At 43.0% G+C, this 27,822-nt stretch overlaps 1 protein-coding gene across 1 annotated transcript; it reads left to right on the top strand.

Annotated features, from left to right (window-relative positions):
* Nucleotides 1–410: 410 nt before the first annotated feature.
* On the top strand, nucleotides 411–14,322 carry LOC147932889 (uncharacterized). The gene is made up of 5 exons (XM_087477215.1): nucleotides 411–632; nucleotides 747–1,333; nucleotides 1,441–1,956; nucleotides 12,583–13,004; nucleotides 13,082–14,322. The coding sequence occupies exons 1-5, from the start codon at nucleotides 411–413 to the stop codon at nucleotides 14,320–14,322; spliced, it is 2,988 nt and encodes a 995-aa protein (XP_087333341.1).
* The last annotated feature ends 13,500 nt before the right edge of the window (nucleotides 14,323–27,822 follow it).

Raw genomic sequence — 27,822 nt, 5'->3', positions numbered from 1 at the left:
GTGTCTCTAGCCCAATTCTAATAGCTCTTTATCTCTTTTCTCTGTCGACTTTTGATTATTATTGGGCTGCATATGGGCTGCGGTTTGTGTCTAATGTGTATAACTTGCTCGGCAAGTCTTGTGTAGGGTTTCTTAGAGATTGAGTCGTGTATATAAACATTGTAACGCCGTTGATTAATAAACACACACACATATTCTCTTTATTCTACATGGTAGCAGAGCAAAATCCTGAAACCTAAATCTTTCGTTTCTCAATTTTTTTCGATCAGTTGATCTTGTCTTTTCGCTTTCGTTTCTCTTTTGTTTGATCGGTTGATCATTGTTTTTTTTTATCTTTCAAGTCTCGTGTGGAGATCTCTTTGTTTCGTTATCATTGTTTGGTGTCTCTGTTTTTTTTTAAGTTCAACGTTATGACTACACAAGGGACACAATCTGTTACACAAACCGGAGCTCTCGCCGCCATTGGTTCAACCAGCGGAGAAAACACGGTGATGGCTTCGTACTCTACGTCTTCAACGGACAACCCTGGTGCTATGATTTCAGTTGTTACGTTAACTGGTGACAACTACAATGAATGGGCTTTGGAGATGCTCAATGCTCTTCGTGCAAAGAAGAAACTGGTTTTATTGACGGTTCCTTGAAGAGACCCAGAGCAGATAGCTCTGATTTAGAATCATGGACTTCGGTCAATTCCGTGGTCGTTGGGTGGTTGCGTACGTTGATCACACCTCGTGTATGCTCCACAGTTTTGTATCACACTAGTGCTCGTGATCTTTGGGGAGAATTTGCGCAAACGGTTCTCGGTTGGGAACAAAGTTCACGTTAATCATCTCCGTTCTCAAATCGCTCTTTGTCGCCAGGAGGGACAGTCCGTAATTGATTATTACGGGAAGCTTGCAGCTTTGTGGGATGAGCTATACACTTACAAACCTCTTCCGATGTGTTCTTGTGATGGTTGTACTTGTGGTGTTTACACAACGATTGCCGCAGAGAGAGAAGAGGAGAAGGTGAATCAGTTTGTCATGGGTCTTGACGAAACCAGGTTTGCGAATGTGATTCATTCGATTATTGATGTTGATCCTTCTCCAGCTTTGGATCAAGGTTACTCACGAGTTATCCGTGAAGAACAGAGGATCTTGGCGGCTCGGTCTCGTGAACAACAGCAGGATGCTGTTGGTTTTGTTGCTCAACTTGACTCTCTTTCTTCTGCTCTGATTAGTGGGGATCAACGTGTGGAACCTTCAGGTCGGGAGCGTAGTTTGCTCTGTTCTCATTGTGGTCGCACTGGCCATGAAAAGGCGTTTTGTTGGCAATTGGTTGGATATCTGGAATGGTATACCAAACGCAACGTTCGGAAAAGTGGCTGAGGTTCTGCTGCTGGTCACGGTCATGGCAGAGGAGCTGGTCATGGACGTGGTGTGTTGCTGCCTATACTACCAGTCCTAACATCACTATCTCTGATTTTTCTCCTGAACATTGGAAAGCTCTTTCCTTGGTTGCTCTTGAAAAGATGAAAAGCAATCCTTATAAGCTCTCTGGTAAGATTCCTGGCGATGTGATCAATTATACAGGAGCCTCTCATCACATGATGGGAAATATTTCTCTTCTTACTGATTTGGTTGACACACCATCTTGCTCGGTTGGGTTTGCTGATGGTAGTGTTACGTTTTCAAATCGTAAAGGCACTCTCCATCTCACAGATCGTGTATCCTTGTTGGATGTTCTTTATGTCCCCAACTTAAATTGTTCTTTAATATCAGTTTCGAAGATTCTCAAGCAAATGAAGAATTTTTTTGCGTTATTTACTGATACTCTTTGTGTTTTACATGAACGTTTCATGAGGACCCTGATTGAAGCCGGTGAAGAGAGTGATAGAGTCTACTATTTAACGGATGTGGCTACTACTAATGTGACTTGTGTGGCGGCTTCGGTTGATCAGACTTTGTGGCATCAGCGGTTGGGCCATCTGGCGTTTTCTTTTCTTTCTTCATTACCCGTTTTTTCTGGTGTTTCAAATTGTGCTAGTCCTAGTCCTTGTGACGTTTGTTATCGGGCTAAGCAAACTCTTGATGTTTTTTATGATAGTATCAATAAGACAACGGAGTGTTTTGAATTAATCCATGTTGATGTTGGGGACCATACCGTGTTTCTTCTTCTTGTGGAGTCGTTTATTTTTTAACGATAGTTGATGATTTTTCTCAATCTGTTTCGACGCATCTTCTTATTGCCAAGTCTGAAGTACGACGGTTGATAGAAAATTTTTGTGCTTATTCCGAACGTCAGTTTGATAAGAAAGTCAAGATGGTGCGTAGTGATAACAGTACAGAGTTTATTTGTTTGGGAAATTTTTTTGCAAGTAAAGGGATTATCCACCAGACCTCTTGCGTTGGTACACCTCAACAGAATGGTCGTGTTGAGCGTAAACACCGTCACATTCTTAACGTTGCTCGATCTCTGTTATTTCAAGCTGGTTTGCCGGTTTTATTCTAGGGAGAGGCTGTTATTACTGCTGCATATGTTATTAATCGCACTCCTTCCAAGCTACATAAGGGACGATCACCCTATGAGGTTTTAACCGGTGTCAAACCAGACTATGGCCAGCTGCGTGTATTTGGTTCTTCTTGTTATACATATTTGCGCGCTCGCGATAAGGACAAGTTTGGCTCGCGGAGTCATCGGTGTATATTCGTTGGTTAGCCTTTTGGCAAGAAAGGTTGGCGGGTTTGTGACTTGACAACCAATGAATTTTTGGTCTCTCGAGATGTGGTGTTTCACGAGAACGTGTTTCCATATTTACAAAAGCCTGATGTGTCATCATCTCTCACGGAACCACTGGTTCTAACCGATGGTGATTGGGAATTCCAACCCGGTTCCGGTGTGAAACGACCGATCTTTTTTTTTTTTTTTAATAAATAATAAATATAATATAATAAAATAAACTACAGCTAGTGGTCCCATATCCACTAGCCACCTAACCACAAACACATACAACAGCGGAATAACATAATCAATATCCAATAATAACCAATAATAACCAATAACAAACCAATATTATAGCAAAGGCAATATCCCAATACCAAACAACAAGAAACAAGGAACCAGCAACCTAGCAATGTTTCTAATGACCCAACTCTAGCAACCTAACAATGCTAGAAAACATCCAATCGAGTCCCTAGAACATCCTCCTCTTCATTGCCTTGATTCCACGATCACACTTTGCCTTTACCTGCACCACAAACACAAATTGAGATGCATGAGTATTTGATAAACACTCAGTGAGGCAATCCTCCCATCTACTGGGCTATACACACAAGCAATAAGATCTCTACATGCCACAAACAACAATCAATAGAACAAACCAGGCATTATACAAAGCACACAGCAATCCGTCGTAGCTGAAAGAAGGGTGTCGACCGACACCAGATGGTGTCGATCGACACAGACAATCTGGTGTCAACCGACACCATACTGGTGTCGACCGACACCCTGCCCGACACTCCCGAAAACCCTAGTTTGTGTCGATCGACACCTCCACATGGCATCGATCGACACTCGCTAAAGTCCCGAGCTGTCCTCGCGTTGGTGTCGACCGACACCCCAACTGGTGTCGACCGACACCCCAACTGGTGTCGACTGACACCATTGCCGAGCAGCGATTTCCTTCGATCAAAAATTCCGAATCTCGCCTCCAATCTTCTCCAATCCGCTCCACGCATTCCCAGAAGCCAAACCCAGCCATAACAAGGACGAAATACCATAGAGAACTCAAAGAAACAACCACATAAGCACCAAATCACATAAAATCTAGAGATCTTAGCTTAGATAAGCCATGGTCATGCACTCACCTCTTTCAAGAAGATTCTGACCAACAAGAACGATTTCCCTCACTCCTAGCAAGCTTCTAACACCTTCCCAGCCTTAGATCTCCCAAGAACAGCAATAAATCTCTCAATCTCTTCCCAAAAGCTCAAGAACACTCTCTCTTTTTTTTTCTCTCAACAACGGCGAATACAGACAAAAAACACGACCTTGGGTCGTTTTCCCTCTTTTACACTCGATTTAGGGATTCCCTAAACCAACCACGCAAACCCGGACAATTAAAAACGAACCGACCAGACCGGCCACAACTGGTGTCGATCGATGCCTCACGAGAAGGTGTCGATCGACACCCTTACCAAATTACCAAAAATTGGTTTGCGGGTGTTACAATTCTCCCCCACCAATCTAGATTTGTCCTCGAATCTCGAACAACCATCAGCCAAGGACTCCCGCGCAACCGTCTCCACGGCCCGCACTCCTTCGACCGATCTACAGAAGGTCACCTCTAGGCGATAGACTTACGCTCCAGGCGTCATTTGCTCTTGACTTTTTGGACTTTCCTTTACTCATAGGCCTAAACCTAGAGTTTTTATTGGCTCCTCATCAGACCTAAGTCTGCATGCCAAATGATGGCTCCCCATCAGGCCGAAGTCAGAATGCCATAATATATATAAGGAAAAGTCCAAACTCGTCTCTCAGGTTGCCACCCTACAGCGCGCCCCCGGATCGTCATCCGAAGTCGATATACCAACCATACTCCCGAGCCACAAAGTCTCTGAATATGGCAGTACTAGGAGAACCTAAGTCCCCCAAGAGTCGCGAGCAAACAATTCTGAACACGTCTGAGTCCTATCCCTATCCAGGTTTCCTTCCCGTGGCTCGCGTAAAAACATCTCAATGTCCTACCAACCAAATATTCCCTCACCGGAAAACCTCATGACAACACAAGGATCATATACACGCCACAAAGGCCGCCACAAAGGCCAAACAAAATTTCCTAAAGAGGACCGCCACCAAGGCCAAACAAATGTCCTAAAGAGGACCGCCACCAAGGCCAAACAAATGTCCTAAAGAGGACCGCCACCAAGGCACTCTGGCTAAAAAGCCCGCCACAAAGGCCATCTGTCCCGAAGGACCGTCACAAAGACCATCTGTCCCGAAGGACCGTCACAAAGACACTCTGGCTAAACAGCCCGCCACAAAGGCCATCTGTCCCGAAGGACCGTCACAAAGACACTCTGGCTAAACAGCCCGCCACAAAGGCCAAACAAATGTCCTAAAAAGGACCGCCACCAAGGCCACACAAATGTCCTAAAGAGGACCGTCACAAGGACACTCTGGCTAAAAAGCCCGTCATAAAGACCACACATTGTCTAAAAAGACCGCCGCACACGGCACACTGACTCAAAACTCCGCCACTAAGGCCACACACAAGCCCCCTTTAAGGCTCTCCACCGCTAAAAAGGACAAATTCTAACTCCCATAAAACTTTCCATATTTAGCACTTTTCATTTTTCGAAACTTTCCACTTTTGGAAACTTCTCCTTCAGGAAACTTTCCTTCACAACCCCGCCTCACGGAAACTTTGTACCCCAACACCACCTCATCTTGTTACTGAGTCGCACAACCAACCACCCCAAGCGACCGAGTAACAAGAAAGATGGGCTGAAATACTCCATTCCTGCTCCAGCCACGGATTACAGATGGGACTAGGCTAAACAAGCTCAAGTCGCGGCTTGCTTCTCATACCACTTCTTGAACCTTGCCTTCATCTTTGCCTCTGGCTCCCAAGTGTGCTCCTCAACACCATCACAGTCCCACAGGACTCTCATCAAAGGAATCTTCTTCTTCCGAAGTTCCTTGATCCTCCTCTCGAGAACCCTCACTGGTCTCGCCTCCAATGTCATGTTAGGCTGAAGATCCTCAGGAATCTTAGCCAACACCTGCTCACCCTCACGGAGACACTTCCGCAACATAGACACATGGAAAACCTTATGGAATGCATGCATAACCTCGGGTAACTCCAGTCTATATGCCACAGGTCCAACCCGCTCAATCACTCTGAATGGATCCATATACCTCGGACTCAACTTAGTCTCTGACAATGACCTGTTCGGACCCCGCAACATGGCCATCTTGAGGTACACTCTGTCTCCTACCTGAAACTCAAGATCTCTCCTCCTCTTATCAGCATAACTCCTCTGCCTGTCCTGAGCCTCTTTCATGTTCAGCTTGAGAACCCGAATCTTCTCTGAGGTCTCCTGAACAAAACTAGCACCAAACATGCTCCTCTCCCCCACCTGAGTCCAGCATAATGGTGTACGACATGGCCTCCCATACAAAGCCTCATAAGGAGCCATCTTAATACTCCCTTGATAACTGTTGCTGTAAGCAAACTCAACCAGGTTCAGGTGATCTGCCCAATGGCCACCCCAATCCAACACACACATCCTCAGCAAATCCTCCAGTGTCTGGATAGTCCTCTCAGACTGTCCATCTGTCTGGGGATGATAAGCTGTACTCATATGCACCTTAGTGCCCATCTCCGCCTGAAATGCCTTCCAAAACACCGAAGTGAACTTAGAATCTCTATCAGACACAATGCTCGCTGGCACCCCATGCAATCTGACTATCTCTCTCACATACTTCTTATCCAAGACCGCTGCTCCATCAGTCTTCTTAATGCCCAGAAAATGTGCAGACTTAGTCAATCGGTCCACAATGACCCAAATAGCATCAAAGGTCCGTGACACGGGCAATCCTACAAAGAAATCCATGGTGATCATATCCCACTTCCACTCGGGAATGGGTAAACTCTTCAGTAACCCGCCAGGAACCGGATGCTCAGCCTTCACTAGCTGACACACATAACACCTCGAAACCCAACTAGCTACATCCTTCTTCATCCCGACCCAATGATAGTACCTCTTGATATCACGGTACATCTTAGTCGCTCCTGGATGAATGGACAACTTGCTCGCATGAGCCTCTCTCAGAATCTCCTGCCTCAACTCCTCATCCTTGGGCACACACACACGACCGTGCACCAAGATAGTACCATTATCTGAGACCTGATACTCTGAATCCACATCCTTAGAGGCATTCACCAGCCCCAAATCCTTCTCCTGAGCCAACCGCACTCTACTCAGAAGATCTGCTCTATCTACTGCTTCCAAACCCAACGGTTCCTGTGAAACAGCGCATAAGCTCAAAGCACTGATCTCCCCTACTAGAGATTCCATCTCCTGCTCCTGAGCCGAAGCTACCCTCTTCCGACTCAGAGCATCTGCAACTGTGTTAGCCTTACCAGGATGATTAGCTATCTCCAAATCATAATCTGCCACAAGCTCCATCCACCGCCTCTGTCTCAAATTCAGCTCAGGCTGAGTGAATATATACTTCAGACTCTTATGATCTGTAAACACCTGTACCTTTGCACCATAAAGATAAGATCTCTAAATCTTCAGGGAAAAAACTACAGCACCCATCTCCAAATCATGAGTAGGATAGTTGCCTTCATGCACCCGCAACTACCGCAAAGCATAGGCAATCACCTTCCCATGCTGCATCAGAACACACCCCAAACCAACTCTAGATGCATCTGTATAAACCACATAGGGTTCTCCCTGCTCAGGCAAAGCCAACACTGGCGCAGTAGTCAACATCTCCTTCAGGCTTGCAAAGCCTTCCTCACACTCTTCTGACCAGACAAAAGGAACATCCTTCCCAGTCAACTTAGTCATAGGACGTGCTCTGCTTGCAAACCCCTGCACAAATCTCCTGTAATAGCCTGCCAATCCAAGAAAACTCCTGATCTCTGTGGCATTCTGCGGTCTAGGCCAATCCCTGATAGCCTGAATCTTCTCTGGATCTACTGAAACCCCCTCAGCAGAAACAATATGACCCAGAAAACCCATCTCACGCTGCCAAAAACTGCACTTGCTCAACTTAGCAAACAACTTCTGCTCCCGCAGCTTCTCCATAACTGCCCTCAAATGCACTGCATGCTCTTCAGGACTCTTAGAATAAACCTGAATATCGTCGATGAAAATGATGACAGATACATCCAGAAACTCTTGAAACACACTGTTCATCAACCTCATAAACGTTGCTGGTGCGTTAGTCAACCCGAAGGGCATAACCACAAACTCATAATACCCATCCCTCGTCCTGAAAGCAGTCTTCCTCACATCTGCCTCATCTATCGGTATCTGATGATAACCCGACGCTAGATCCACCTTAGAGAACCAAGTAGCACCCCTCAACTGATCCAACAACTCATCGATCCTAGGAAGAGGATACTTGTTCTTCACAGTGACCCGGTTCAAACCCCGATAATCAATACACAACCTGAAACTTCCATCCTTCTTCTTCACAAACAACACCGGCGCTCCCCACGGTGATACACTAGGACGGATGAATCCCTTACTCAATAAATCCTCTAGCTGCTTCTTCAGCTCTGCCATCTCTGCTGGAGCCATCCTGTAAGGAGCCTTGGATAACGGCATCGTCCCTGGTTCCAGTTCAATGGTGAAAGGGTCCGACCGAGATGGTGGTAATCCCTGCAAAGACTGAAACACATCCTCAAACTCCTCTACTACCGGAATACCGCTAACCGTAGACTTCCCCACTGACTCTGGCATAGATATAGTAACCAAATAAGCCTCACGGCCCTTCTCGATCATCTTCCCAGCCTGAATGGCTGAGATCACGAGACTCCCTGAAGTCGGTCTAATACCCTGGAATACCAACTTCCCTCCTGAACGCTCAAACTCAACTCAACCCCGATGGCAATCCAAATGCACCCTATGTCGATGCAACCAATCCATCCAGAGAATAACGTCATACAGCTCCACTGGACTGATAAGCAAATCTGCTGGCCATGACTCTCCTGCGATCTGAATATCAATTCCTCTGGCTCGTCCAATCACTCTCAGAAACTCGCCTCCCGTAACTCTGACAACTCCTGCACGCTCTCCAGGATCCCCGCTGATCCCCGCACACTCTCCAGGATCCCCGCTGATCCCCGCACACTGCACACTCTTGAGTAATGAAGCTATGCGAAGCTCCTGAATTAAACATAACGTGGGACTTAAACCCGCCCACCAACAAGGTCCCTACACAAACCTCATGTGTTGAGAACCTAACACTTAATCACCGGAAACATATACAATCTGAACCTACTAAAATTCAAAAAGTTAAAGTACCAGAAAATATACTTGTGATCGCCCCGGCACTGGTTCCACCAGTCTCAGCTGTCGTGTAAACTCTTGGCACCTGCTCAATCTGTGCCACCTGCTGACCTCCAGGCTGCACCTGCTGCAACGCTGCCACTGCTGCCGGCTGCAACTTGGGACAAAAAGGCCTGATGTGCCCTGTCTCCCTACAGTGATAACATACCCGAGGTCCTGCCGTCCGAACACTCCTCTTGGGACAACTAGCAACCCTGTGATCCCTGCTCCCACAACCGAAGCAACCCGCACCACTCGGCTTCTACGTAGCCTCCCACTTCCCCTTGGTTCCCTGAGCATGCCTACCGCCCCTGCTAGAACCACCCTGCTGTTGAGCCTTAATAGGCTGAACTGCTGGAGCTACCGCCACTGACTGTGCCCGGATATCCTCCTCAATCTCTGCTGCAGTCTCAACCAGCTCTGCACGCGTAGCATAACTCCTCCCTCTACAGTGAACTCTCAAGTCATCACGTAGAGCCCTCAAGAACCTCCTGAATCTGAGCCTCCTCAGGCTCCATAGCCCGACCTCCATAACAAAGAAGTCGACTGAACTCCAAGTCCAGCTCCCGCACTGACCGTGTCCCCTGAGACAACTGAAGGAACTGCACCTCCAAACGATCCAATGCCTCTCAATACTTGTGGTTGAACTCCAAAACGAAGTCAGCCCAAGTCATCTCCCGCTACACCCTCATAGCAGCCACAGATCTCCACCACAACTCAGCATCACCACTCAAAAAGTAGACCCCTATGTCCACCCAAAACTCCTCAGGACATCTCAGAGTATGGAAGTTACGTTCCACTCTCGTCCTCCACGCATCCGCAGCGGTAGGATCTACACCTCCCAAAAACTGCCTAGTACGCAACCGACCAATCTCTGTCAACATGCTGAGATAACGAGCATGGACCCCCGCATCCGCAGCCACTGGCTGCCGCTCCTCCGCCACCACTGGTGGCACTACCTGAGCCTGAGCCGGTATCACTGGTGGTAACCGCTCTAACACCTGTGCTAGCAAAGCCGCAACGTCAACACCAGGGACTCCACCCGCTGGGACCCCCACACCCGGGACCCTAGCATCACCGGCCACTGGAGCATCAACACCGCCCCCTCCTGTCAAACTCAGGAAATCCCCCGGAACACCCTGCGACTCGCCAACACCCTCAGCTGTCACACTCTGGTCCTCGGTCTCACTAACCACTGGGGCTCTGCCCCTACCACGACCACGTCCGCGACCACGTCCGCGTCCACAACCTTGACCAGCCAAAGCATCCTCTCTAACCATCTGCACTACCATGAACAGAAGGCTAAGCAAACAATTTCTATTATAACACAGAAACATAAACTCACCGTGGAATCACACACTCGGCTCGAAGAGGATGTTCTAGGACTCCATGCCACACACAATTGACTAACTCACATAATCAATCAAGCATGCAAATCCCAAACATCTACAACAGAATCCTAAACCCTAAACCCTAAACCCTAAACCCTAAACCCTAAACCCTAAACCCAAACCTAGAACCGTAAGGGTTCTGATACCAAAATGAAACGACCGACCTTTTTTTTATTTTTTAATAAATAAGAAATATAATATAATAAAATAAACTACAGCTAGTGGTCCCATACCCACTAGCTACCTAACCACAAACACATACAACAGCGGAATAACATAATCAATATTAGCCCTGGGCATTCGGGTACTCGGATTGGTTTCGGGTAGGAACCGATCGGGTTCGGGTTTTCCGGGTAGAGGAGTTTAGGACCCAATAGGGTAAACAGAAAATATCGGTTCGGGTTCGGTTCGGATTCGGTTTGGGTCTTACCGGGTTCGGGTCGGTTCGGGTCTAAAATTTCAGAACCTATAAATACCCGAAAAAATCGGATAACATCCGGGTTCGGGTTTGTTTGTACCCGATTACTCGAAATTTTATCCGATAACTTGAATTTTACCCCGATTACCCAAAAATTTTAATGTTAAATATTAAAATAAAATATAGCTAAACATTTCAATATAATTTTTTAAAAAATATAGCTAAACATTTCAATATAATTTTGGTTATTTTGAGTATTTTGATCTAGGAAGAACTACTATTTTTGAATTTTAAGTTGTAACTTTGAATAACTATGTTATAAATAAATAAAAATATAACTAGTATTTTATGTATATTATTTTATTTCGGGTTTATCGGATACCCATTCGGTTTTCGGTTCGGTTTCGGGTTCGGTTCCGGTTCTTCGGGTTTAGGAGATTAGGACCCAGTAGGGTATTCTACCGGTTCCGGGTTCGGATTCGGGTCTATATTTTTGGGTCGGTTCTGGTTCGGGTTTTCAGGTCCGGTTTTTTTGCCCAGGCCTAATCAATATCCAATAATAACCAATAACAAACCAATATTATAGCAAAGGCAATATCCCAATACTAAACAACAAGAAACAAGGAACCAGCAACCTAGCAATGTTTCTAATGACCCAACTCTAGCAACCTAACAATGCCAGACAACATCCAATCGAGTCCTTAGAACATCCTCCTCTTCATTGCCTTGATTCCACGATCACACTTTTCCTTTACCTGCACCACAAACACAAATTGAGATGCATGAGTATTTGATAAACACTCAGTGAGGCAATCCTCCCATCTACTGGACTATACACACAAGCAATAAGATCTCTACATGCCACAAACAACAATCAATAGAACAAACCAGACATTATACAAAGCACACAGCAATCCGTCGTAGCTGAAAGAAGGGTGTCGACCGACACCAGATGGTGGCGATCCACATTGACAATCTGGTGTCGACCGACACCATACTGGTGTCGACCGACACCCTGCCCGACACTCCCGAAAACCCTAGTTTGTGTCGACCGACACCTCCACATGGCATCGATCGACACTCGCCAAAGTCCCCAGCCGTCCTCGCGTTGGTGTCGACCGACACCCCAACTGGTGTCGACCGACACCATTGCCGAGCAGCGATTTCCTTCGATCAAAAACTCCGAATCTCGCCTCCAATCTTCTCCAATCCGCTCCACGCATTCCCAGAAGCCAAACCCAGCCATAACAACGACGAAATACCATAGAGAACTCAAAGAAACAACCACATAAGCACCAAATCACATAAAATCTAGAGATCTTAGCTTAGATAAGCCATGGTCATGCACTCACCTCTTTCAAGAAGATTCTGACCAACAAGAACGAATTCCCTCACTCCTAGCAAGCTTCTAACACCTTCCCAGCCTTAGATCTCCCAAGAACAGCAAGGAATCTCTCAATCTCTTCCCAAAAGCTCAAGAACACTCTCTCTTTGTTTTTCTCTCAAAAACGGCGAATACAGACAAAAAACACGACCTTGGGTCGTTTTCCCTCTTTTACACTCGATTTAGGGATTCCCTAAACCAACCACGCAAACCGGACAATTAAAAACGAACCGACCAAACCGGCCACAACTGGTGTCGATCGATGCCTCACGAGAAGGTGTCGATCGACACCCTTACCAATTTACCAAAAATTGGTTTGCGGGTGTTACACGGTGACAGGGGGAGTAGCAGCTCCGTGACTTTAGACTCTGCTTCTCCGACTACTACTCCTCCGGTGACTCACAAACCTGAGGAAGTCTCTTCCTCTGATGTTTGTCGTGATCTGGTTCCATTTTCTCCGCTTCCGCTACGTGATGAATCTTCTACTATAAACTCACGGCCCTCCGATGATGTCGTTGTTTGTGATGATAATGTTGCTATTGTTCAAGAATCTCCTACACCTGATGTTGTTGACACTGGTCCATCAACTGTCGTTGCTGCTACTTCTCCCGATGAGGATGACGATTTAGGCAAAGGGAAAAGAGCAAATTTTCCCTCGACCAGATTAACCGGTTACGTCACATATTCCGCTTGTGTTGCTGATAATACCCATCACACTCTCCCCTCTCCTCTCATTATCGAGTCCTCGTCTACGGGTTCAGGTAACACAAAGTATCCTCTCACACACTATATATTGCTGATGATTTATTCTCTTCTCCACATTGTGCTTTTCTTGCAGTCGTTACTACGGGTATAGAACCCTCTTGTTTTAGCGATGTTGTGCAAGACGATCGGTGGAATAATGCCATGGTTAGTGAAGTCGATGCACTCGAGCTTAACAATACAATGAGCATTGTCGATTTACCTCTAGGAAAGAAAGCTCTTGGAAATAAATGGGTGTATAAAATCAAGTATAATACGGATGGGACTATTGAGCGATATAGAGCTCGTCTTGTGGTTCTTGGCAATCGACAAGTTGCTGGCCGTGATTTTGAGGAGACTTTTGCTCATGTTGCTAAAATGTCTACAGTTCGAGGTCTCATGCAAATTATTTCATCTAAAGGATGGGAGGTCCATCAGATGGATGTGCATAATGTGTTTCTTCACGGAGATCTTGAAGAAGAAGTTTATATGCAGTTGTCTATGGGTTTCCATCACAAACATCCAAATAAAGTTTGTCGTTTACATAAATCTTTGTATGGGCTTAAGCAAGCACCGAGGTATTGGTTAGCTAAGTTGGCGAATGCTTTGTTGGAATATGGTTTTGAGGAATCTTATGCAGAGTGTTCCTTGTTCATTATGACCAGACGCGATGTAGACTTGCGTGTTCTTGTTTACGTCGACGATCTTATTATTTGTGGTAATCACTTACCGTCTTTGACCCAGTTTAAGGAGTATTTGAGCCGGTGTTTTCACATGAAGTATCTGGGGAAGCTTAAGTATTTTCTTGGTATTGAAGTTGCTCCTAGTATGGAAGGTATTTTCTTATCTCAACGCAAGTATTTGCTTGATATCGTCGCGGAATCCGGACTCCAAGCGGCCATGCCTTCTAAGCTTCCTATGGATCAGAACCATAAACTTGGTCTTGACTCCAGTCCTCTACTATCGGATCCCATGCGCTACCGGCGACTAGTTGGTCGTTTAATCTATTTAAAGGTTACCTGTCCGGAGCTTACTTATCCTATACACATCTTGTCTCGGTTAATGAAAGTTCCTCTTGAGGCACATTGGGATGCTGCGTTACAGGTGGTTCGTTATCTTAAAGGCTCGATTGGTCACGACATTTTATTGCGAGCTGATACAGATCTTACTCTCACGGCATATTGTCTTGTGTGTGTGTTTATTAATCAACGGCGTTACAATGTTTATATACACGACTCCATCTCTAAGAAACCCTACACAAGACTTGCCGAGCAAGTTATACACATTAGACACAAACTGCAGCCCATATGCGGCCCAATAATTATTGTTTCCGTGTAGCATATATAGATCAAGATTAATAAGTTAATATATAATAGCCCCATAGTCCATAGATACTCATCGTTGTCGATGGTCATGTGATCGTTTGTTTACTTTTCCTTCTTTTCCGTTTTTGCTCAATTTTAATTAATTTAATATTATGTTGTTTGATCTGATAAACAATTCTCAAGGAAAGAGAATTTTGGTAGTACTGCTAGAAATGAATCTACTAATTCTTCAATTTAAAGTGATGAAAGTCCAGTGGTAAAGGAGAATTGGAGAAAGGTTGAAAGGAACTATTCCAGGTTTGATCCATTCTGGAAACAAAAATCACAGCTGTGTGAAAAATCTATCAGTTGGGCCTTGGTCCAATTGGTTTCTACCTAAGCTGACCAGACAGCCGATAGGGTTTATCATCAAAAAGAAAAAAAAAAGTGATGAAGTTCGACTGTGGAATTATGTGACTAAAGTAGAGAAACTAGGAAATTTAAGTATTATTTTTTTTAGTGGAGTGTCAATGAAGTTCGTATTATAAAGTTAAAGCTAATTTTGCTTGGAATAAAAGGTGATACATCTCTCTTTGTAAGAACGTACTAGTGAATGAAAAGGTTGAACGACCGTTGGAAACAACAGTTCATGGGGATGTTCTCGCAATCCAAAAATTTTTCATGAACCACAACATTAGATTAGGAATCTTTAGTAAGTTTTCCCCTCTTAAATTGCTTCTAATGGATGATAGTCATTTTGCTTTATTATTCTGATGATTAAAAGAAGAAAACTTATCAAAACCAAACTTATCAAAACCAGCCTCCAATCCTTCGTAATAAGTTAAAAGTGGTATACATATAGAGATGATGATGTAGGGAAAGTAAACTTAGTTAAGGAGAAGATTTAGGATGATGATTGGTGAGATAATGTGTCTTATATTATTGATTCACAAGACCTATATAGGATATGATTAGATTTTGTAGCACTGATAAGCCATGTCTTTCACTTGGTATATGAGATGATCCCATGACTTTAGAGGGTGAAGTGATATACAACAAATAAGAACGTTAAGTGTCTGAATTTAACGTCTTCTATGATGTTGTTTATGGTATCCTAGTGGCCTGTTGGATAAAGAATAAAAATTCCCAAAGGTAACAAAGAATGTAGGGGAGTGTTATTTTTTGCTCAACGAGCCACTATAATATCACAAACAACATCATAGCAAATGCTAAATTTAGGCACTTAACCATCTCAACCATGAACCACACATCTCTTATACCAAGTTAAGGCATTGCTTATAAGTGTAACACATTTTAATCATATCATATATAGGTCTTGTGAAATCGATAATATAAAACACCTTATCCCACCGATCATCATTGTAACATCCGTGAACCGAAATCCCGGTTTGGGGATTGCATCGGTCGATGCAGATGTTGCATTGGTCGATGCAGATGTTGCATCGGTCGATGTAGGTTCAAGTTTCTGCGTTTTGACTTGAGTTAAACACTGCGTTTTGGGGATAGGAAACCCCTAAATCGTGTGTAATCGACTCTTTTGTCTCATTAGCCGATATTTGGTCGTTCTTGAGAGAAACAGAAGAGAGGAAAAAGTTCTTGTGAGTTCTTGGAGATTTTGGGAGATTTGTGGCGTTTCCTGGTGATATCTGAGGTTTAGAATGTTGTAGGAGCTTGCTAGGAGGTTTCTATTGTTTTTTTGAGGTTCAGATTCGTCTTGACAAAGGTAAGTACAGGACCATGGCTTATCTAAGCTAGAGAACTCTTTAATCTGCTTGTTGTGTGATGTTAGACTTGTTAGATCGTTGCTATGGACGTTAGGAAGCTTTCTTGTGGCTTGGGATCAAGTTTTGTGGTTGTAGGAACAAAGATCCGGCGAGAAGCTTCGGGGAAACACGATCCTCGGCATTGCATCGGTCGATGCAAGTGCGAGGACGGCGCGTAAAACTCTAGGGTTTTCGTGTTATGTCGAGCATGCGTCGGTCGATGCAGATTGGGTGTCGGTCGATGCAAGTGTAACTTGCATCGGTCGATGCAAGTGTAACTTGCATCGGTCGATGCAGCTTCTGTGTCGGTCGATGCATCCCCATGTAGTGTCGGTCGATGCATGTTGGTGTCGGTCGATGCAGAGTCCTGGTTTGTTACTTGTTGTTTGTTGATTGTTGTATGATGGTTAGAGATACTCTATTGCTTGTGTGTATAGCCCAGTAGATGGGAGGATTTCCTTACAGAGTGTTTATAAAATACTCATGCAGTGCAATAGGTGTTTGTGGTGCAGGTAAAAGCAAAGTGTGATCGTGGAATCAAGGCAATGAAGAGGAGGATGTTCTAGGGACTCGGTTTGATGTTGTCTGGTATTACTAGGTTGCTAGAATTGGGTCATTAGAACATTGCTAGGTTGATGGTTCTATGTTTTCTGTTATTTGATTATTGGATATTGTTGATGTTATATTTATTGGTTATATCATTGGATATTTATTGGATATTGAGATTGGTTATTCCGCTGATGATTGTGATTGTGGTTAGGTGGCTAGTGGGTATGAGACCACTAGTTGTAGTTTATTTACTATATTATATTTATTATTTATTATTATTTTTTTTTAAAAAAGGTCGGTCCTTTCATTTTGGTATCAGAGCCCTTACGGTTCTAGGTTTGGGTTCACTAGGTTTTTGTTGTGATGTTTGGGATTGCATGTCTTGATTGATTATGTGAGTTACTCAATTGTGTGTGGCATGGAGTCCTAGAACATTCTCTTCGAGCCTACAGTGTGATTCCACGGTGAGTTTGTGTTTCTGTTTGTTAGCCTCTGTTCTTGGAAGTGCAGTGGTTAAAGGTGTTTGAGTTATTGGTCGTGGACGGGGACATGGTCGTGGTCATGGTAGGGTGGGTCCCGAGGCCAGCGAGTGTGTGGTCCAGAGTTCCACGAGGAGGTACGTCAGAGGGTCGCAAGCGTATCAGGAGGGACCAGAGAGGGTTAGCCGGTGAGAATGCCGGGATGCTGGGGACCCAAGTGTGGGGTTGCAGCAGGTGGAGCCCAGGGTCGAGATGATCGCTTGGTGGATCTGTTGGCGTGTTGTTGGAGCGGTTACCGAGAGGGGTACCAGTGCAGGCTCCAGTTGTACCGCATGTGGCGGGGTGCAGCCGAGGGCTACGGATGTTGAGGACTTTCCTTCTTATATTAAGAGGATGAGCAGTTGTAGATGACCGGTATGAGATTATTCTCAAGAGGTATCGGGCCTAGAGAGGCGGATAAGTGGACGTATGCAGTTGGAGCAGATATTTCCCTGTTTGGTGGTTAATCCAGTTGGATATTAGAAGTTGAGTGGGCAGGTGTAACATTGCAATGTTATACTCGGACCACAGGAGGTATTTTTTGTCGAGAGATGTTTATAATCGTTGAGGATTGTTGCTCCTGAGGGGATGGTGAATTCCCCTGAATACCGATAGCTCGAGGGGCTGAGGGCTCCAAGAGTGGCAGAGGGGAAGATGTTTCCCTGAGGGGATGAGTAGTTCCCCTGATACCGAGATCTTGAGGATTGTGGTCCAAGAGTGAGACGGTATAACTCAAAGACGCTAGTCAGAGAGTGAGATCAGTAGGGCCTGAAGGTTGCGACCTAAGGGTGGAGTTTGGAGCAAGCAATGCCTAGGACGGGAGTATAAACATAATGACGGGATGTAGACCTCGAGAATTGATGGTGGTTTAATCTTGAATTTTAGTTGTGTTGGCCGGTGGGCCAAGAATTTTATGACCGGAGCGGTCATGAATGTGTGACTGATGCGCCAGGATCGTGTGGCCGGTGGTGCTGGAGTCCCGGGAAGGGGAGCTGCAGTAGGTATGGGCCGGCAAGGGCATGGTTGCCAGGTACATAAGTTTCACGAGAAGCCTTCATGGCAGGATAAACTAATCGTTGCGACGATGGTGGATGAAGTTCATTGGAGATTGACAGGGATTGCGAGGTTCAAGGTTTTGGTAAGCTTGCTGGGGGAAAACAAGTCAAGTGGGTTGAGTTGGCGGCTTGCAAAGCATTCGACGCGGAGAATCAGAATATGCGAACGTATGGTACTTGTTTGTTTTATTACGCTCGTATTGATGATTTCCTGTGGAGGATTGCCAAGTGGAAAAGCCATTTCTGAAATAAGCTATCTTGTGGAAGTTTCCCTAAGAGGCAAGTTACAAGAGATTCTTGGACGAACAAGAAGGTTGATATTCAGGTGGCGGTGAGTCGATGTCGGCATACTTGATTATTAGTCTAGTAGAGCTGAGGACGTAACCAGAGGATTTGTTGAGCATGGGATTCTTTTGTCCTATAACTTCACCGTGGGGAGCGTCGGTGTTGTAAGAGTAGAAGAAGGACGAGGGTATGGGTTTTATGAGTTCCTTGGTTTGGCAGGTTACTATAGGAGGTTTGTGCAGGGTTTTGCAAGTAGAGCACGCCCTATGACTAAGTTGACAGGGAAGGATGTTCCTTTTGTGTGGACACAGAAGTGTGAGGAGGGCTTTGAAAGCCTTAAGGAGATGTTGACTACTACGCCAGTGTTGGCTTTGCCTGAACAGGGAGAACCCTATGTGGTTTATACTGATGCATCTAGAGTTGGTTTGGGGTGTGTGTTGATGCAGCATGGGAAGGTGATTGCCTATGCTTCGCGGCAGTTGCGGAAGCATGAGGGCAACTATCCTACTCATGATTTGGAGATGGCTGTTGTATTTTTTGCCCTGAAGATTTGGAGATCATATCTTTATGGTGCAAAGGTACATGTGTTTACAGATCATAAGAGCCTGAAGTATATATTCACTCAGCCTGAGCTGAATTTGAGACAGAGGCGGTGGATGGAGCTTGTGGCGGATTATGATTTGGAGATAGCCTATCACCCTGGTAAGGCTAACACGGTTGCAGATGCTCTGGGTCGGAAGAGGATAGCTTCGGCTCAGGAGCAGGAGATGGAGTCTCTGGTAGGAGAGATCAGTGCGTTGAGCTTGTGTGCTCTTTCACAGGAACCGTTGGGTTTGGAAGCAGTTGATAGAGCAGATCTTCTGAGTAGGGTGTGGTTGGCTCAGGAGAAGGATTTGGGGCTGGTGAATGCCTCAAAGGATGTGGATTCAGAGTATCAGGTCTCAGATAATGGTACTATCTTGGTGCACGGTCGAGTTTGTGTGCCCAAGGATGAGGAGTTGAGACAGGAGATCCTGAGAGAGGCTCATGCGAGCAGGTTTTTTATTCATACATGAGCGACTAAGATGTACCGTGATCTCAAGAGGTACTATCACTGGGTCGCGATGAAGAAGGATGTAGCTAGTTGGGTCTCGAGGTGCGATGTGTGTCAGCTAGTGAAGCCTGAGCATCAAGTTCCTGGCGGTTTGCTGAAGAGTTTACCATTCCTGAGTGGAAGTGGGATATGATTACTATGGATTTCATGGTGGGTTTGCCAGTGTCCAGGACGTTTGATGCTATTTGGGTCATTGTGGACCGGTTGACTAAGTCAGCACATTTTCTGGCCATTAAGAAGACTGATGGAGCAGCGGTCTTGGCTAAGAAGTATGTGAGAGAGATAGTCAGATTGCATGGGGTGCCAGCGAGCATTGTGTCTGACAGGGATTCTAAGTTCACTTCGGTGTTCTGGAAGGCATTTCAGGCAGAGATGGGCACTAAAGTGCATATGAGTACAGCTTATCATCCCCAGACAGATGGACAGTCCGAGAGGACGATCCAGACGCGGAGGATTTGCTGAGGATGTGTGTGTTGAATTGGGGTGGCCATTGGGCAGATCACCTGAACCTGGTAGAGTTTGCTTATAACAACAGTTATCAGGCGAGTATTAAGATGGCTCCTTATGAGGCTTTGTATGGGAGACCATGTCGTACACCGTTATGCTGGACTCAGGTGGGGGAGAGGAGCATGTTCGGGGCAGATTTTGTTCAGGAGACCTCAGAGAAGATTCGGGTTCTCAAGCTGAACATGAAGGAGGCTCAGGATAGGCAGAGGATTTATGCTGATAGAAGGAGGAGAGATCTTGAGTTTCAGGTAGGAGACAGAGTGTACCTCAAGATGGCCATGTTGCAGGGTCCGAACAGGTCATTGTCAGAGACTAAGTTGAGTCCGAGGTATATGGGTCCGTTCAGAGTGATTGAGCGGGTTGGACCAGTGGCATATAGATTGGAGTTACCCGAGGTTATGCGTGCATTCCATAAGGTTTTTCATGTGTCTATGTTGCGGAAGTGTCTCCGTGAGGGTGAGTAGGTGTTGGCTAAGATTCCTCAGGATCTTCAGCCAAACATGACATTGGAGGTGAGACCAGTGAGGGTTCTCGGGAGGAGGATCAAAGAACTTCGGAAGAAGAAAATACCTTTAATGAGAATCCTTTGGGACTGTGATGGTGTTAAGGAGCAGACTTGGGAGCCTGAGGCGAAAATGAAGGCAAGGTTCAAGAAGTGGTATGAGAAGCAAGCCGTGACTTGACCTTGTTTAGCCTGGTCCCATCTGTAATCCGTGGCTGGAGCGGAAATGGAGTATTCCAGCCCATCTCTCTTGTTTACTCGGTCGCTTGGGGTGGTTGGTTGTGCGACTCAGTAACAAGATGAGGTGGTGCTCGGGGTACAAAGTTTCTGTGAGGCAGGGTTTTGGAGGAAAGTTTCTTGAAATAGAAGTTTTCAAAAGTGGAAAGTTTCCAAAAATGGGAAGTGCTAAATATGGAAAGTTTTACGGGAGTTAGAATTTGTCCATTTTAGCGGTGAAGAGCTTTGGAGGGGCTTGTGTGGCCTTAGTGGCGGACTTTCGTGTCAGTGTGCCTATGTGTGGCGGTCTTTTTAGACATTGTGTGACCTTTGAGGCGGGCTGTTTAGCCATGTGTGGCCTTTGTGGCGGGCTGCTTAGCCATTGTGTGGCCTTTGTGGCGGGCTGTTTAGCCAACTGTGTGGCCTTTGTGGCGGGCTGTTTAGCCAGAGTGCCTGTTTAGGCGGTCCTTCGGGACAGATGGTCTTTGTGACGGTCCATCGGGATGAGTGGCCTTGGTGGCGGTCCTGTTTAGGACATTTGTTTGGCCTTGGTCGCGGCCCTGTTTAGGACATTTGTTTGGCCTTGGTTGCGGTCCTGTTTAGGACATTTGTTTGGCCTTGGTGGCGGTCCTCTTTAGGACATTTTGTTTGGCCTTGGTGGCGGTCCTCTTTAGGATATTTTGTTTGGCCTTTGTGGCGGCCCTTGTGGCATGTATATGATCCTTGAGTGGTCATGAGGTATTCCAGTGAGGGGATATGTGGTTGGTAGGACATTGAGATGTTTTACGCGAGCCACAGAAGGAAACCTGGATAGGGATAGGACTCAGACGTGTTCATAATCGTTTGCTCGCGACTCTTGGAGGACTTAGGTTCTTCTAGTACTGCCATATTCAGAGACTTTGTGTCTTGGGAGTATGGTTGGTATATCGACTTCGGATGACGATCCGGGGGCGCGCTGTAGGGTGGCAACCCGAGAGACGAGTTTGGACTTTTCCTTATATATTATGGCATGCGGGTTTAGGCCTGATCAGGAGCCAATAACAACTCAAGGTTTAGGCCTATGAGTAAAGGAAAGTCCAAAAAGTCGAGAGAAAATGACGCCTGGAGCGTGAGTCTATCGCCTAGAGGTGACCTTCTGTAGATCGGTCGGAGGAGTGCGGGCCATGAAGACGGTTGCACGGGAGTCCTTGGCTGATGGATGTTCGAGATTCAAGGATGAATCTAGATTGGTTGGGGAGAATTGTAACATCCGTGAACCAAAATCCCGGTTTGGGGATTGCATCGGTCGATGCAGATGTTTCATCGGTCGATGCAGGTTCAAGTTTCTGCGTTTTGACTTGAGTTAAACGCTGCATTTTGGGGCTAGGAAACCCCTAAATCGTGTGCAATCGACTCTTTTGTCGCATTAGCCGATTTTTGGTTGTTCTTCAGAGAAACAGAAGAGAGGAAAAAGTTCTTGTGAGTTCTTGGAGATTTTGGGAGAGTTGTGCCGTTTCCTGGTGAGATCCGAGGCTTAGAACGTTGTAGGAGCTTGCTAGGAGGTTTCTATTGTTTGTTTAAGGTTCAGATTCGTCTTGGCAAAGGTCAGTGCAGGACCATGGCTTATCTAAGCTAGAGAACTCTTTAATCTGTTTGTTGTGTGATGTTAGACTTGTTAGATTGTTGCTATGGACGTTATGAAGCTTTCTTGTGGCTTGGGATCGAGTTTTGTGTTTGTAGGAACGAAGATCCGGCGAGAAGCTTCGGGGAAACACGATGCTCGGCATTGCATCGGTCGATGCATATCTTGCGTCGGTCGATGCAAGTGCAAGGACGGCGCGTAAAACTCTAGGGTTTTTGTGTTATGTCGAGCATGTGTCAGTCGATGCAGATTGAGTGTCGGTCAATGCAAGTGTAACTTGCATCGGTCGATGCAGCTTCTGTGTCGGTCGATGCATCCCCATGTGGTGTCGGTCGACGCATGTTGGTGTCGGTCGATGCAGAGTCCTGGTTTGTTACTTGTTGTTTGTTGATTGTTGTATGATGGTTAGAGATACTCTATTGCTTGTGTGTATAGCCCAGTAGATGGGAGGATTGCCTTACTGAGTGTTTATAAAATACTCATGCATTGCAATATGTGTTTGTGGTGCAGGTAAAGGCAAAGTGTGATCATGGAATCAAGGCAATGAAGAGGAGGATGTTCTAGGGACTCGGTTTGATGTTGTCTGGCATTGCTAGGTTGCTAGAGTTGGGTCATTAGAACATTGCTAGGTTGCTGGTTCTATGTTTCATGTTATTTGATTATTGGATATTGTTGATGTTATATTTATTGGTTATATCATTGGATATTTATTGGATATTGAGATTGGTTATTCCGCTGATGATTGTGATTGTGGTTAGGTGGCTAGTGAGTATGGGACAACTAGTTATAGTTTATTTACTATATTATATTTATTATTTATTATTTAAAAAAAAAAAGTCGGTCCTTTCAATCATATTCATACAAAATCTTTTCCTTAACAAATTTTGATTTCCCTACGCCATCATCTATAAGTAGATCACTCTTCACTTATTAACCACTTTATACAACAAGTCTATTACGATATGTTCATATCTTTATGTCAATATTCTTAGCTAGATACGAATCTATCATAAAAGGAATACTTCCTCTGTATAAATACTTGTCCTATGAGAATGAATAGAATCAACCTTCTACATTATATTTCAAAGTCATTGATAATAATAATAACTAGGTGATACCCCGTGCAATAGCACAGGATTATATATTTTGTTAGTTAGTTTTTTTTTTGTAATTTACATTTTTGTAATGTAGTTTTTTATTTTGACTTATTTTCTTTGTTTATATAGTGTTTATTTGTATATTTGGGGTTATATAGTAAATTGAAAATCCTAATAGAGTAAGTAGTTTGTAGAATGTAGTTTGTAGAATGTAGCTTTTCTCAAAAACATACACACCGCAATATTGGATAGTAGTTTTGTAAGAAAATAGACACTCCGCAATATCGGATAGTAGTTTTGTAAAAGGATAGACACACCGCAATATCGGATAGTAGGTTTGTAAGAGGATGAGTTTTTCTTTATTTTGGTTTGTCGTCAAAAGAGGAGAAGTTGCTTGTTAAATTTTAGTCTGAGATATTTCAATGGTTAAAAAACCATTGTATTTATAGTGAGATTAGGTATATTTAGGTTATTATTTAGAAGTTAATATTTGATATATCAAATCTCAGCAAAATTGTAAACAACTCAATTTAATTTATAGTTTCATAAAAATACATGTTTTAACGGGTTTAGCTCAAACTTTTATATATTTTAAAATTTTTACTTACATATTTTATAGACTTTCAATATATTATAATATTTTAAACTTTTGATGGAGTTCAAATATTTATAATAATTTAAACATTCTATAATATCTTAAACTTTTTAAAAAACGTAAATATATTATTTTATGTTTACTTTTAAAAGTTTAAAAATATTCAAATATAGAACCAAATTAAACTGTTAAATTTGGATACCTGATAAATCAAGCTTCCTGCTCATTTGTACTCAAAATATATTAGTCATATATTTATAGTGATTATCAACCATATTCCAAAATATTTAGTCGATGTGGGATATACAATACATATTTTCTGTAAATTAGTTTACAACTTTACATATATATAATTTATGCGTTTTTTATTCTTTCCATCTATACTAATCATAACTAATTACTATAATTTTGTTAAGGAAATATTGAAAATCTAAACTAAATGATGATTTGTTTTTATTTAATTGTATTAAGTTGATTTGTTGTTTCCGTAAATATCTCACAATATAAAAGCAAATCAAATAAGTTTACATATATATAATTTGTATTTAATCTATTGATTATTTTGAAAGCAACAAAGTCAAAATTGATAAGTATTAAAAATTTCTCATTATTATTAATATTCGTAATAATTATATGGATTAAGTATGGTAGTAGTTAATATTTGATATTACTGAAGCCATTAAATACTCTGATACCAGTTTCCTTATTTATAGGGATTATACATCTGCTTGGTTGTGTGTTTAACTATTCTTGAATTAAATAATATACAGGATCCAAAAATTATTAATCTGGAGAACAAACAGATCCGCAAATTTTTTTTCTTCTATTTTCGGGTCAGAGAGGATCCGCGTCCCGACCCGGTTAGTTTTAAGTGATCGATCCAAGGGTATAATGGTCATTTAGATAAATCGAAACTATAGGTTAATTTAATTAAATTAAGTGATTCCCTAATCATTTTTAATGAAAAACCTACCAAAACAAAGTCATGGTCTAATTTGAGTCTAGTGAGTACTTCAGCTTTAATAGTATAGATGCTTGGGGAAAGAAGAATATAGATTTACCATATTCTTATAAAGAAGACCTTCGAGACAAGAGCATCCAGGCCCTCCATTTAACCATATAAGAATCGGATATTCTTTTGAATTCTTCTCAGATTTGATGAAATAGTGGAAAAAATGTAATGACACTTCACTTTGATTAAATTAATATAAGTACTTATGTGTTTACATGTATATGTGTCCACGCCATATTTGTTAAATTCTTCCTCTTCCATTTTTTTTTTTTTGATCTCATAATATATACTTAAATACTGGTAGAATACTCAAACAGTTTCATGTATATACTTCTATTTGTAGATTCAAATAGTATATTTTAATAAATACACTTATACTATGCATGAAAATAATTGTACCATGCATCTTCCTTCAGAGGCGGACTGCGATATATGATGAAGAAGTATCGAGAGTCGAGACGCAATGGTTATATTTGTACTTTCCAGCACCAGTTGCAACTTCTTTATTTTCCATTGCAAATCCAAACGTCAATGGATTCTCCCTCTCTAAGGCAGTTCTGTTTTTTCAAAAGAATGTTTATCAATGCATGAAGTTCTTTAATACGACGAAACCTCTTTTGTAATCCATATCTTGGCATCTGATCAGTTACTTCCTGGATAGACAAGTCAAAATCACTATATAAATGCCTAGTGGGTGCTATATAGCCTATCACACATTCATTCCTTAAGTCATGATATCTCATAAAAGTTTCGGATTCTCGTTTCTGTTAGACTAATACTATTGGTCTGGGTCCATGATGCCTCGTAAGAATCAGAGAAAACACAGTCCATTAGAGAATGAACACACATTTAAACGGATTTTACTTTAGGAGAAATCAAGAGGCTATAGAAAACTTTAAGCGATTTTGTGGGCAAAAATTTGTAATGACGACTTATGAAATCCCTTGTAATTAATATGGACGAATAATACAATAACCAGGTGATTGATTAAAAAAATCAAAAGCAGCATATAGTGTAAACGGGCAGATACGGTTTACCTCTAAAGCATCACTTTTGACCCCACGTCTATTTGGTAGCCGTCCCCGTACCGGGGACATGTTGGGGATGGAAACTCTACCGGGACTCTATGGGGACGCCTTAGATGCTTTAGGGGAAGATAACATCGAATTTTTTTATATTTGCATCCATTTCATTTTATTCAAAGCACTCTTATCATAAACATATTTTCATTTCTTTATGTTTTTCTACTTTCTAGACTCTTTTCCCCTCTCTCATTTTCCCATTAGCTTTACTAATCCCCTCTTATTCAAGGTATGTGTATATTTTCTTATATGTTTATTGAAGTACCCAGGCCGTACCCGTATCTACTAATTTTTACTTTGCCGTTCTCCGTCCCCGTTTTCGTACCCGGTTCCTGTTCCCGTACCCGTTTCAGTGCAACCTAGCCCCACATATCTCGCTTACCACCCAAGAAATTTCATCTCTCCTGCAACTTTCTTCATATTGCCCCTATAGGTCGTGTATCATCATAATTCATAACACACATACATCATCACTTTTGCAGATACACTAGCCTATACAATGACATCCTTTATCACTATGTAGCATCCCTCCCACTTATTAAAACCCGATTTTTTTTTCACTTTTTGTGAACCAAAGGATGTGGCGGATGCCTATAAAAGGTAAGATTTAATTTGGTTATTATGGCGCTTACAAAGACTTTATTGTTGGTACAAGGTGCCATTTGCCTCTCTCCAATGTGGTTGTAAATAGTATTGCACCATTGATTCCAGAAGTGGAGAAGTTGTCATATCGAATCTCTTACTCTTTTGATGGATACAATAGCCATGAACCGCTGGAGACGAAGAGGATTCTTGAAGTGAGTTTTTAAACCTCTCAAGATAAACAAAATTAATGTTTGTTTAGTTTATTGCGTGAAGAAGTGTTGGGGATGGAGCTTTTATATCAGAAGTTAAATCAAGCATAATTGTATTTGTATGATTAGGTGTCGTTAGGGATTAAAAGATGTCTAAGTCTCTTTGTAGGTTCTCTTGTTTCCTTGCTTCTTTGTGTTCTTAGATTTCATTATATTATGACACTTTATTTTATAGTCACTCAATCTAACTTCTAAGATTAAAAAAAAAAAAAAAAAGTTTACAGATACATTACAGTACTAGTATAAAAGTAGGGGTGTCAATCGGGCTGGTCCGGCCCGACCCGGCCTGAAACCCGTAAAGCCCGCATATGTTTAAGGCCGGTCCGGCCCGGCCCAAAATATTTCCGAATCTATATTTTAAAGCCCGAGTCCGGCCCTAACAGGGCTACAGGGCTTTTTGTGCTTTTTCGGGCTTATCTTACCGATCAAAAATTTAAACTTATAAGCCTTAAAAAGCAATGTTTGAAGATGCACTATAAAACAAATCAATCAAAAAATTAATAACTCATCTATATTCACTACAACCAATTTAATTTAATAGAAAAGGTTTAAAACTAAATAAAATGTTAGATTACTTTAACCAAATAAACCAATATATAATTCATATAAAATATCATTTATAAAAATTTTAAAGTATTCATATGGTTATTAATTAAATATGAAAACTAGGATTAGAGTTTAAAACTTTATTTACAATAAATTGTTAATCAAATATTACAATCAAACAAAAATGTTAACAAAAAAGTACAAATATATTTATTAAA

This window comes from Camelina sativa, chromosome 12 (assembly GCF_030686135.1).
Source record: "Camelina sativa cultivar CO46 ecotype springtype chromosome 12, ASM3068613v1".
Lineage (NCBI taxonomy): Eukaryota > Viridiplantae > Streptophyta > Magnoliopsida > Brassicales > Brassicaceae > Camelina > Camelina sativa.
The sequence above is the reverse complement of the archived record's forward strand: the minus strand, read 5'-3'. Positions and strand labels throughout refer to the sequence as shown.